Genomic DNA, 12884 nt, shown 5'->3' with positions numbered 1-12884 from the left:
CGTGCGCGCGCGCATTGATTACCATAATCGATCCTTCTTGTATTGAAAATATATATGCAGCGTCTTAATTTTTCGTAGTAGGTTTATATTATAGCGGTATATAGTAACATAGTATATTAGGTATATAGTATATAGTCGGTTATATTAGCGGTTCTATTTTTATATTTCGTATTACGATGTTATCGGTAAAGAGCGTTTATAATCGGGACGATTTTGGAAGTGGGGTAACTTTCGCTAGTACAGTGATCGCGTTTTCCTATATCTTATGGAAGGAAGGATTTTCATGCATTGTTGGTTTCACCTTGTAGTTAGAATAGTTTCGATTGCAGTTCTATTCTTGATATTTGAAACGAAAATCTTTTTCTGTCACTTCAGGTGCACTCGCTATGCGCGGGAGCTTTAAAGCGACTAGCACTAGCTGGTATCTAAGCAACACGGATACAGTGTTAATTGCGCTTGTCTGTATGTCAATGTCGTACAGCGGTGTACGTATTATATCGCACCATGGAGATGGCTGTAAATTTGCTACGGAGAATGGCCCCGTAGTCCGTACTTTATACGCAACAAAAACGTTCAAAAGTATCAGTCTAACTGTAACATAACCAAGCTGTAAAACACACACACACGCTCGCCGACGCACGCACGCACGCACGCACGCACGCACGTACGCCACACACACACACACACACACACACACACACACACACCACACACCCACAACACACACACACACACACACACACACACACACACACACACACACACAACAACACACACACACACAACACACACACAAACACACACACACACACACACACACATATATATATATATAATATATGTGTGTAACTTCTATGCACAAAAATAGTTTGCGTTCGCCATAATATATGCATCGTATATATATCGTATATTATACTCACTCTGTCTCTCAGACCTGGAGGCTGCAAGCGTAGCTAGCATCCACACCTGTACGCATGTGTGTGTCGTCACGAACTTTTGCTGCTCTGAAGACCAATGATAACAATTAGCTAGTATATCGCAATGGTTAATAATCAAGCGGATGTAGCAGCAAGCCACTGTATTTCGCCTGCGCGTATAGGGAATATAATAATACTGACCGGAACCCTTCGGTACACCTTATAGTCCTTATACAAGCACTGCGCCCTAGCTTTGTGTGTGCTAAAACTAGGGCAAGAGCTGGCTGGTGTTATTGACGAGTGGTTGGAGAGAAGGCGGGCGTGGTCTGTATGCCACGGAGGCACCTGTGCGCGACGGGATTTGTCCGTCACCGGTGGCTGTTGTTAGTGGTGGGTGAGATGGGCAAATATCTCTCTTCGCTCTCGCGCTCTCCTCTCTCTCTCTCTCTCTCTCTCTCTCTCTCTCTCACACTCTCTCTCTCTCTCTCTCTCTCTCTCTCTCTCTCTCTCTCTCACACACGTCTCCCTCGTGCACCGCGCGGCGCGATCTTTTCTCCTTCTTCGACCCTCATTTTATCTCCCATCTCTCTGTCTTGCCTATCGTTCTCGCTCCAGCAATTCTCACTCTACTTCACATTCTATAGTAACACACATAGCAGACAGCATTTGCGGGTTTCATAAAGAAAACAGGTGATTGTCGATGTAAAACCAACAGCCCATCATTAGAAGATTCCCCGTCATCGCACTTAACTGTTTTTGCCGCGCACACGCGATATGACTTTCCAGTGTTTCCACACGAGTTATTCGCTTCCTAATTAATTTCTCAGCCTGGTGCAGCTTGTTGCCGCATGCTTGCATGGCAAGGAGCAATCAAGAGCCCATTAATAATTACTATCTGACTCCTAATGTAATGCGTAATGCTAGACGGACAACAAACGTCCCTGTGGCCGTACTCACACAGCTTCTGTGCCAGCAACCAATTACGCTTGGTAATCCGTGCGTCAGTCTAATAGTGCAGGTATAATCTGTAATGCGTAACGCCAGGAGCCAGTAGGCTCCTGATAGCTTATTCTGTTTGCTGCGGCGTGTGCGAAATGATATAATGAGAGCTTCGATCATACCACGGACACGCAGCTTGCGTTAGAATAATATGTGTTCGTACTTACGCTTGCCACTTGTCACTATATGCTCGTCGTGTAGTTTGTCGTGTACTCTTTTGAGCGCGTTGCCCATGTATGTAATCGCTACACAGCGCATCAAGCAGGTTTGGTCGCACACGGCTGAGTTTCGCGGCCTTACGCATAAAAGGCCCATAGTGCGTGGTTGTGGCAAGCAGATATATACAGCTGAAAGGCCCGTGGGAGTATCCATTCACAGAATATAGCCAGAGACCGGCTTGCTGCTATTGCGCGAAAGTGTAATTGCAGCACCCGAATTATAGTAACAGGAATGGGGGGGGGTGAAATGCGGGCATACGTTGTCTTTACCTCCGCCCAACGGAGTTGGAGGAGGTTATGTGATCGCTCTCGTGCGTTCGTGCGTTCGTGTGTTCGCGATCGATATTAGCGCGTCGAGTCAGCCAGCGCAGCGAGCCAGCGAGCGTGTACATGTGAGCGAGCAGCGGCAACGAGCGGCTGCTACGAGCGAGCGAGCAGCAAGCAGCAGCCAGCGTGTATATGTCAGTACGCTGGCGTATATCGTGCGTTATTCGTGTGTTCGTGAGTCGTTGGCGTATGTTGCTGGCGGAGGTATTGCACTCTCGCGTGAGTGCACTCTGTCTAGTTTAGTATGTAATGATGTCGGTCTGTCAGTGTCACCTTGGATTTATAACAACGGCATGGCGCCATCTAACAATGTGTGTGTGCATGCGTGCGTGCGTGCGTGCATGCATGCGTGCGTGCATCACATGTACACGAATATAGGTATAAGTGCGCATTCTTCCCCATGCTTTGATATTTCCTTCCATACCCATGAGTCACAAAATTGCTAGGTTTCCAAATGAGTAGAGTATACGAAATAAATTATACGTTTGAAGGCCGGGTGTAGAGTATATGCTGCCTATAGCTATTTATAACTTGGTGCTTATTTTGTAGCTTTTTACGACATATGTACACATGTGGTGTTTATGAAAATGACGATACTGCTGAAACTGGCGAATAAAAAGTTTATTCTTGCATTTATTGGTTACATAGGGTCAGATACACGTCATTTTTGTGTGCAGCTTGAATCCTCGTGCAAACTTTCGTATTTACGAAGTTGCGTCTTGTGAATTTTTTTTAAATGATTCACATTACACGAGTAAGCTGATACTTATTCACTCATTACATATTCAGCTTTATATACTGTAGTTCTATAATTATCTAATAGTTACAGTAACTCAAGTGTTCATTCCTTTTTATCGAATTTCAGGTGAAGCGTTGGTCAGGCTACAAAGAAGGAGATCAAGTCCCAAATCCCTGTTTCTGCACACAGACAAAACCGGTATTGATTACAGGATATATCCTGGATACATATTCTTCATGTTTATGCTACTAAGTCTAATTTGGGCATTGCATTGGACTGTAAAGAGTAGAGTTATAGTCTGTTCATGTTGATGAACTGCATCGATCTACAGTGATTATCAAATCCGATGTCCTCCATATAACATCAAGAGTCCATAATAGAGAAATTTATTAAACCGTATGTTCTTGATTCATGACATATATACTGGATATGGACAGGGCCGGACTAAGCGTGTGTGGGGCCCGGGCACGCAATTGTGTGGGGGCCCTATAGTCTGTATTTTTTCTGCACTTCATGCCTTGCAAATTCAGAGAGTATTCATCGTGTTTCAACAAATTTAAAATGTCACTTTTGATAGCGAGAATACTGAGGTTTACCAGTCTCTGTTGGCTCATCGTGGTTCTCATGTGATTTTTAATCAACTTGAGTTTTAAAAATGACCTTTCACCGCTACAATTCGGAGACCATCAATGAAAGATAGATTCTCAGATTCCATTTACTCCATTTTCATCCTAATCTATGGTAGGTTCATGCATGGTAACTTATTGTGTGGATGTTGTTTAAATACCTGAACCTGAAGGTTGTTCGTCTGCTTCTAGGAGGCTTCCTGGTGTTTTGCTGTTAGAGGAACTTCACACCAGCAGAATAACAAATATTAAAACATATATCATTACGAAGATTATAAACAATAAGTTCCTCTAATTTCCAAATTTATTTACTATATATAACACACCCTACAAATTTAGCAAATGTACAGCATTGGGCAGAATGTACAGAAGTGTGAATGCACATAAACACATTTTAATGTTCACTCCACACCTGTCCACCGGATTCCACAAATTGAAGAGTGAGTGCGAGTGCAAACCTGTGTTCAGGTAAGACCAAACTAATGTTTCTGAGTGCAGGAACAAGCTTTATTGTGTGTATCTATTTGTTTCAAGGCTATATAGTGCATGCTTACGACTTTGAAATCCACGAATAGTCTTTCTTCTTTAGTGTAGGCGCTCGTCGCTCAGTAAAGATGTCGCCTTCCTGTGAGTGGGAGGTGTAAGTTGTCGAGGATGCCCCGCTAACACTACCGTTGAAGCGATAAATCATCTCCAACAGCACATCTGCAGCGCAGCGTGTCACTAGAAATATGTATAACAGTAAGCAGGTTCACCCTTGAAGGCACTCTCTGCCTGCATGTCACTCAGTGCAGAGTGCAGGGCTGCCAACTCTCACGCATTGACAGTGAGACTCACGCATTTTGACCAAATCTCACGCTCTCACGCTGATCTTACAATATCTCACGCACAGCAAAAAAAATGCTGAGATACCATATCTCACGCATGAATATCATCTCTTCATGAATAAAACGCTGAAATCTCTCACGCACAGCAACAAAAAATCTTACAATATCTGAAAACAGTCACTTTAGTCTTTAGTATGCACCAAATGGCAAATGAAACCCCCTCCCCCCCCTCGGTCGCTTTGCTCCCTCGCATCTCACTCTCACCTATCACCCAATGTTGGCAGCCCTGAGAGTGGATACCGACAAGTACGAGAACATAACATAACATATAACTTTTATAATATATAAAACTAAGGAGAGTTTATTTTATCAGCAGATACTAGTGAGATAGGCCTACAAGGATTTTTTAACAAAATATAAATAACGTCCAGCGAGTGAAGGGATGGCGAAAAGACCATACGGTCATCTAGCATCCGTCACATAACATATCGTAACATAACATAACCGTCTTCATAAACTTACTGATGTTAACAGTTACGGCTGTCAACTTTACAACATCCTGACACTGACAGAGTCAGAAGCAAAAGAACTCGTTTATGATTATGAAGACGTCTGCGTGTGACGTCAACGTCTTCAAATAACCACTTGTTTAAGCGGAAAAATTATTTTTCACGAGGTGGCGCTGTCAGGCTCCCAATATGGCCGCGCTCATGGGTTCGTTAAGAAGTAAAGGTATTCATTTTTCCAAACGAATATCGTCGTCAAAGGCCAGGTGGTCTGAAAAACTGAAAGGCGGTTATCTGGAGAGAATTAGTAAGCACATATCTTTTTATTGCACACGGTTTGTAAACATGTAACATAATTAATTTACTCAAACGATTCTGATTCACAGAAATTCAGAATGACATCAGAAAATGACTTGAATGAGACATGGCATTCTCACGATTCACATGACATTACTTGACATAGTAATACTAATACTAATAGTAATACTAGTAATAGTAATACTAATACTATGTCAAGTAATGTCATAAATAACTGACGGGCCATTCTATCTATGAGTATTACTATTAACAAGGTTCATTCTAGTCCGAGATTCCTCTGACCAATGGCAATGCCCACACCGACGATTTTGGTGGATTTGGTGTGGGTTAGCACCCAACCACTGGTGTGAACCACTAACCCACACCAAATCCACCAAAATCGTCGGTGTGGGCATTGGTCAGAGGAATCTTTCTAACCCACACCAAATCCACCAAAATCGTCGGTGTGGGCATTGGTCAGAGGAATCTCGGACTAGGTTCATTCGTGCACTTTGAAGCAACTTTTCATAGTAATGCATGAGGGATGGAAATTGATGCCGTTAAAAATACATATTTAATACCAAGATTAATGTTCCTAATGGTAATACTAATATTAATACGTAGCAGAATGTCTCCTTTTCACTTGCAGTAAATTACTGCAAGGTCATAGGTGAGGATTATGCATCCGTCGGCAGGGATGTGATAGTGGACTCAAAAGCACAACCTATAAAGGCGGCGTTCTATTTCTCTGCAATTGGACTGGGAGTCTACGCAATCAGGACAAATCCTACGCGCCACGACTTCCGCATCTCACTTCTAACCAGTGTCAACGACAATGGACTCGTGAGCGACAATGCACGTAACCCGCAAGCCGCCACACACGTGCGCCAACTGGTGGCGTGTGAGAACGAGGGCCTGATTCGGCACGTTGACCTCGGACTGATGTCGTTGATGTGGGTCGACAACTACGATGAGGCCTGTAAATTGTATGAGGCACGCTGTCCGTCGTTAAAGCCGCGCTGGCTGACGTTTAACACAAGGATCGTAGATATTGGCTGTTTTGGACACTGGTTCTTGATGGAGCGCGCGATGAAAGAGTATGACGTTAACCCAGACGAATTCCCCGATAAAGATTGAGGGTTATTCAACTTATTCTGTCAAGATAGACCTGTACTTTTACCTTTACTTTATGTCATTTGTAGCCGAATGGCATGTGTCGATCCTAATGAATTTCTCTGTGAAAAGTTGTTTTACTGGTTCTGGTATTAATGTTTACTGATAGCTTATTTGCTGCTCTAAAGTGCTTTTGAGTACGAATACAGCCTGACTTTGCATATGATGTCTACACCTAAACACAGCAGCCGCAGTATATATATATTTTCGCCTGGTTTCACCAACAACCTAGAAATGTCAGCAGGTTATAAAGAATGTGGTCATTCCATTGCTAGGTGCATTGTAAATGTACAATTGCAATTTATTAACATAATGTGCTGCAATCTCAGGGCGCACGTTTCTTGCTCAGACTTATGACAAAAATTACAGCATATAAATAACACAGTCAGTGCAGAATATTATAATGGTTGCTTTTATGCCGATAGTAACAAGACTCATATTATTCAACAAGTCAACAGATATCATGGTTGCTATGCTATGTGCCTTCTTTGTATTGGATGTACAGGTACTCATGGTGAGTCATTGGTGACTGTTAGGGAAAAGGTTTGATGATATTACATGTTTCAAAATTATTTTGAATGTATTTCAACGAGTCAGTCGGTGATATCGTAACATACACAGCCTTACTGCCACATTTCCAGTTTGTGTTTGTGGAAAGTTTGAAATCATTTGGAAATTTATTGACAGCGCATGAGCGCTAGCTGATAAGTCAACAATGGTTGCTAGTAACACGCAAGAGAAGGCCAAATTTTATTAGAAATACCAACGATTTTGGTGGATTTGGTGTGGGTTAGCACCCAACCACTGGTGTGAACCACTAACCCACACCAAATCCACCAAAATCGTCGGTGTGGGCATTGGTCTGAGGAATCTTTCTAACCCACACCAAATCCACCAAAATCGTCGGTGTGGGCATTGGTCAGAGGAATCTCGGACTAGGTTCATTCGTGCACTTTGAAGCAACTTTTCATAGTAATGCATGAGGGATGGAAATTGATGCCGTTAAAAATACATATTTAATACCAAGATTAATGTTCCTAATGGTAATACTATTACTAATATTAATACGTAGCAGAATGTCTCCTTTTCACTTGCAGTAAATTACTGCAAGGTCATAGGTGAGGATTATGCATCCGTCGGCAGGGATGTGATAGTGGACTCAAAAGCACAACCTATAAAGGCGGCGTTCTATTTCTCTGCAATTGGACTGGGAGTCTACGCAATCAGGACAAATCCTACGCGCCACGACTTCCGCATCTCACTTCTAACCAGTGTCAACGACAATGGACTCGTGAGCGACAATGCACGTAACCCGCAAGCCGCCACACACGTGCGCCAACTGGTGTCGTGTGAGAACGAGGGCCTGATTCGGCACGTTGACCTCGGACTGATGTCGTTGATGTGGGTCGACAACTACGATGAGGCCTGTAAATTGTATGAGGCGCGCTGTCCGTCGTTAAAGCCGCGCTGGCTGACGTTTAACACAAGGATCGTAGATATTGGCTGTTTTGGACACTGGTTCTTGATGGAGCGCGCGATGAAAGAGTATGACGTTAACCCAGACGAATTCCCCGATAAAGATTGAGGGTTATTCAACTTATTCTGTCAAGATAGACCTGTACTTTTACCTTTACTTTATGTCATTTGTAGCCGAATGGCATGTGTCGATCCTAATGAATTTCTCTGTGAAAAGTTGTTTTACTGGTTCTGGTATTAATGTTTACTGATAGCTTATTTGCTGCTCCAAAGTGCTTTTGAGTACGAATACAGCCTGACTTTACATATGATGTCTACACCTAAACACAGCAGCCGCAGTATATATATATTTTCGCCTGGTTTCACCAACACCTAGAAATGTCAGCAGGTTATAAAGAATGTGGTCATTCCATTGCTAGGTGCATTGTAAATGTACAATTGCAATTTATTAACATATTGTGCTGCAATCTCAGGGCGCACGTTTCTTGCTCAGACTTATGACAAAAATACAGCATATAAATAACACAGTCAGTGCAGAATATTATAATGGTTGCTTTTATGCCAATAGTAACAAGACTCATACTATTCAACAAGTCAACAGATATCATGGTTGCTATGCTATGTGCCTTCTTTGTATTGGACGGACAGGTACTCATGGTGAGTCATTGGTGACTGTTAGGGAAAAGGTTTGATGATATTACATGTTTCAAAATTATTTTGAATGTATTTCAACGAGTCAGTCGGTGATATCGTAACATACACACCCTTACTGCCACATTTCCAGTTTGTGTTTGTGGCAAGTTTTAAATCATTTGGAAATTTATTGACAGCGCATGAGCGCCAGCTGATAAGTCAACAATGGTTGCTATAGTAACACACAATTAAGAGAAGGCCAAATTTTATTAGAAACAATGAGGGGACCCGTCACCGTGAGTACAACAAAGCATTGTAAATAACTGGTATTCAAACTATTGTCTTAGAATGATAATAGTAGATATCATAATTAAACAGCATTGAATGTAAAATACGTTTGAATTAGTATGACTATAAAACACAATCTAGTATATAATATTATTAGTACTTGTTTTGTCAGTTTATTTTTAGGGCAAGTACCAAATCCATTTGGGTGAGTAACATTTGAAAGTCACTCGCCCGAAACGGAGAGTACTCATAAAAAGTAGTTTTGAACCCGAATATTATCGAGCATGTATGTAAGTATAGCAACATGCCATTCGAGACTATATTAGGCATTAGATCTTTCTACCATGTTTTGGAGATATTCGTGAATCATTTAATTTCGCGACATATCATCCAACATTTACAATTTTGGCACAATGCAGACATTTACACTTTTTATCCTGATAGTGCAAAGTCACATGACTTAAATAATAACTCAAAATTTTGTTAGAAACGTACGGTTGCCTAATTGAAAATAGAGCATGAAAAGGAGCAAATGTTTTTGCAGGGTACCTGTGCTTGTGCGCGTACCTACTAGGGGTGTTTCATTTGACCTTTAGTGCTCCCTAGTGATGGCGCCACTGTGCATTATTTACATGCACTGCAGCACCGGTGTCCCGGTGTACCGTAGTATTTGGACGCTCGCCCGAAACTGGATGCTCCTAAGTGCGCATGCGCGCATGCTCTTTGTTTTTCTCTTGTTTTCTTTACCGGGTTGGCCGCCATGTTTGTTTATTGCGATCGTTTTTGATGGGCGAGATGCGCAGATAAATACTGCGCATGCGCCCTTGAAAACAAGAGGCACCTGCGCGCATGCGCACTTAGGAGCGTCCAGTTTCGGGCGAGCGTCCAAATACTACGGTACACCGGTAAATTTCTCAGCCGGTAAATAAGTCGACGCTGCGTGTTCTGCGCATGCGCACCTAACCGTGACGTCACATGACGTCATCCGGTAAATACTTCAACGCTGAGTTGCGGGAAACGCGACACTTGCGTCTTGACGTCGAGTACGACTACTTCTACTTCTACTTCTATACTGGACAGTCCGTAAGGAATAAACGTCCAGGGCTATAGCTAGCCATATTATACTACTAGTTGCAAGGGAGCATATCAAAGACGAAGAGACAAGTTAATCAAGACGACAGATCAACACAAAACATTCTTCACTTCAGTGCAACAGCCAACACCCCATCGCTGGATCTTTAGACAGTAAATTTAATAATCTTAAAAGGTAAGGTTCACATAAATATTCACTGTCTTGACTCGAGTGTTCTAGCAAAATTTCCCTTGAATAGCAATTTCAACGGGTTTACTATATAGCAGAATTGTGGGGCAATCGCTGAATTGAGCAGTTCTGGCGATTGCACGACGGGTTTGACTACCCATGTAGCTAGAGATTTCCTAGAAATGGTCGTAATTCTTTGTTCGCTACTCGGCGCGCTTGGTTTGCTGTAAAAAACGAAGTTGAACTTTTTTTGTGGCAGCAACTAGTTGAGGCCCCACATCAGTGTAGTACATATGGTGTGCGATAGATGGCGCAACAAGGCTATATGCATAGCATTTCGCTAGGACTTTTCCTCCAGACGGCTCGGCCGGCTATAACCTAGACTGCTCCCCGGTCGACAGTTCCACACGCTACACTAACTAACTTCAGTGTAGCGAAGGATACTTGCCAGAGTGAAGGTGGCGAACGGGTACCAGTCTAGAAAGCCAACTGGAAAGACAAACTGAAATGGTAACTAGCCTATCTGCACACAGCATGAGCAGCATCATAACGTTACTGTAAGTGGTATATATGTAACATTTCATTATAGCCTTCTGTTCATTGAGTCCATATTGCACATATCGTTATAATATATTTCGAAAGTGTATATTAAAATTAAAATTTTGTTTGAGTTGGTATTCCTGCATGTATGACTGTCATGTCAATGTAGAGTGTCTGAATGATAGAAACGTCTCTGGTCTCCTACGTATTTATTTTACCTGTCTATTAAATGCCTGTACGTATATATGCCTTTCTACTAGAACGGGTTGTATTGAGAACCTACCGGATAGATAGTGCTAGCCTGCTAGCTCGAGAATTACCTATGAAAACTCTATCAATAGTTAGGTTTAATGTAAATGCAACCGCTTTTAGTGTTAAAATTATTTTACCTATAAATATGCAATAAAAATAAATATGTATACATTTGCAATACTCGTTTTATTTCGTTTACTTTGCAGTATCAAATGGAAATGGATGAATTTTAAGCACCCACTATCTATCTATCTATGTATACATTACAATATATCTATCTATTTACCTGGCTATCTATCTATCTATACATCTACCGTGTGCGCAACACAAGGCACGGAGCTTATCTATTATCTATGTATCTATATCCAGCTAAGATGTATGTATGTCCAGTCCTATCAGTATGTCCAGTATATATGACTAAATAATGCTAAATTTGAGATTGTTCATGAAAATACAAGCGATTAATGTAAATGATTTCCCAGCGTGTGCTAGCTCTCTCCAATAATAGCATAAACATTTTCGACGGCGTGAAACTGGGGACTTTCAGCTCACGTGCTCATAGAAATTATTTAGCCAGGATAGAGCCAGGATTTAGCAGGATTGAGCCAGGATTTTCTTGCCAGGATTGTAAAGTCCACACACAGACAGATACAGACACGCGCACGGGCGGGCGCACACATACTAACACGCGTTCCCGTTATAACATACACCTTAGTAGCGCACAGAGCACGCGCCTAACGCGTGCCATTGGTTTCCTAACTGCGTAGTCGCGTTGCCAGGGAAAAGAAAGATGGGCCTGGGATAGAGCTTGGTGCAACGCGCATCGCGCACGATATATAAAATGGGCCGCGCGTACGCGCGCACCCTCAATTTTGCCTACCTATTATCAGGAGTTAATAAAGACTCCTGCTATTATCTATCTATCTATATTCAGCTAAGATGTATTAATGTTCGCATACATTAGTATATATAGATAAATAATGCTAGATTTGATCTTTTTAATATATAATAATAGAGTAAACATGTTCAACGTCGTGAAACTACGCAGTTAGCATTTATCTAGGTAGCGGAGTGCCTCACTGCCAACCTGATTGGATATCTGGCTTCCTGCCTGCCTGCCTTCATACCCTTACCTGCCTGCTACAATGCGAATTAAACAATCAAACTCTGGCATACGCATCCTATATATATCATGAATTTCGCAAGTCAGAAATTTCGCGCTACGGCGGGTTAGGTTACACAGCTCTATTACCCAAATAGAGTTACGCGTTATGCTACGTAGCATACTTACGTTACGAGGGATGCCGAGCAAAACTGGCTTCTTTGCGAGGGAAAATGATTCTTGCCGAAGTTTCTACTTTATTAATTAATTAACTAATTATTCATTTCAACGTGTTACTTCAGCAACTTCCCCTACTTTCATCACGCGATGTTCAAGCAAAGACCAATGATATAGATCCGCGTAAAAATAATGATATGAAGTTAATGCGTGCGCACTGGCTACATATTTTGCAGTTATAGAGAGATACGGGAGGAAAGCGATAACCGCGCACTATCGAGGACACCGTTTCGCGTTACATCACTGTCATTATTGTCATAACAAATGCTAGCTCCAAGAAACGGTATTGCTGGGGTTAGAATAAATGAATACATGAATGAATGAATGAATACATACAGACAAGGGCGGCGGAACGTATTTAATTTGGGGGGGGGGGCAAAGCCAAAAAAGGGCAACAAAAAAGATGACATAATGAACATAATTAACATGATTAACATAAGAAGTCAACATAATTCATAAACAAAAG

General features: G+C 42.0%; 3 protein-coding genes and 1 long non-coding RNA gene across 4 annotated transcripts in view; 2 read left to right on the top strand and 2 right to left on the bottom strand.

The window, feature by feature from the left end:
• Window positions 1-2350, bottom strand: part of LOC106809443 — a 5108-nt gene extending 2758 nt beyond the window's left edge. Inside the window, exons 1-2 of the long non-coding RNA XR_001393874.1 lie at window positions 2084-2350; window positions 921-1004 (exon numbers count right to left, since the gene is read on the bottom strand). This is a non-coding gene — a long non-coding RNA (uncharacterized LOC106809443). The remainder of the gene's footprint in view (window positions 1-920; window positions 1005-2083) is intronic.
• Window positions 1-5260, bottom strand: part of LOC106809442 — a 12830-nt gene extending 7570 nt beyond the window's left edge. The window contains exons 1-3 of the mRNA XM_014812521.1: window positions 5176-5260; window positions 4381-4549; window positions 3988-4049 (exon numbers count right to left, since the gene is read on the bottom strand). Of these exons, the coding sequence (XP_014668007.1) occupies window positions 3988-4049; window positions 4381-4549; window position 5176 (232 nt within the window). The 5' untranslated portion in view covers window positions 5177-5260. The remainder of the gene's footprint in view (window positions 1-3987; window positions 4050-4380; window positions 4550-5175) is intronic.
• Window positions 5261-5345: 85 nt separating this feature from the next.
• On the top strand, window positions 5346-7201 carry LOC106809441 (uncharacterized protein C19orf52-like). Its single transcript, XM_014812520.1, has 2 exons — window positions 5346-5466; window positions 6106-7201. The coding sequence occupies exons 1-2, from the start codon at window positions 5352-5354 to the stop codon at window positions 6591-6593; spliced, it is 603 nt and encodes a 200-aa protein (XP_014668006.1). The 5' UTR covers window positions 5346-5351; the 3' UTR covers window positions 6594-7201.
• LOC106809428 (uncharacterized protein C19orf52-like) lies at window positions 7093-9179 on the top strand. Its single transcript, XM_014812508.1, has 2 exons — window positions 7093-7143; window positions 7702-9179. The coding sequence occupies exons 1-2, from the start codon at window positions 7093-7095 to the stop codon at window positions 8212-8214; spliced, it is 564 nt and encodes a 187-aa protein (XP_014667994.1). The 3' UTR covers window positions 8215-9179.
• Window positions 9180-12884: the final 3705 nt, after the last annotated feature.

Source organism: Priapulus caudatus, unplaced genomic scaffold, assembly GCF_000485595.1.
Source record: "Priapulus caudatus unplaced genomic scaffold, Priapulus_caudatus-5.0.1 Scaffold354, whole genome shotgun sequence".
In the NCBI taxonomy this organism is placed as follows: domain Eukaryota; kingdom Metazoa; phylum Priapulida; class Priapulimorpha; order Priapulimorphida; family Priapulidae; genus Priapulus; species Priapulus caudatus.
The sequence above is the reverse complement of the archived record's forward strand: the minus strand, read 5'-3'. Positions and strand labels throughout refer to the sequence as shown.

What these genes read in the sequence shown, in the direction of transcription:
- LOC106809428 (XM_014812508.1), top strand. Translation starts at nt 7,093, where the DNA reads ATGGTTGCTATGCTATGTGCCTTCTTTGTATTGGATGTACAGGTACTC. An exon ending in TGGATGTACAGGTACTCATG is followed by an intron (nt 7,144 to 7,701) that starts GTGAGTCATTGG and finishes ATTAATACGTAG; the next exon opens with CAGAATGTCTCCTTTTCACT.
- LOC106809441 (XM_014812520.1), top strand. Translation starts at nt 5,352, where the DNA reads ATGGCCGCGCTCATGGGTTCGTTAAGAAGTAAAGGTATTCATTTTTCC. An exon ending in CGGTTATCTGGAGAGAATTA is followed by an intron (nt 5,467 to 6,105) that starts GTAAGCACATAT and finishes TTTCACTTGCAG; the next exon opens with TAAATTACTGCAAGGTCATA.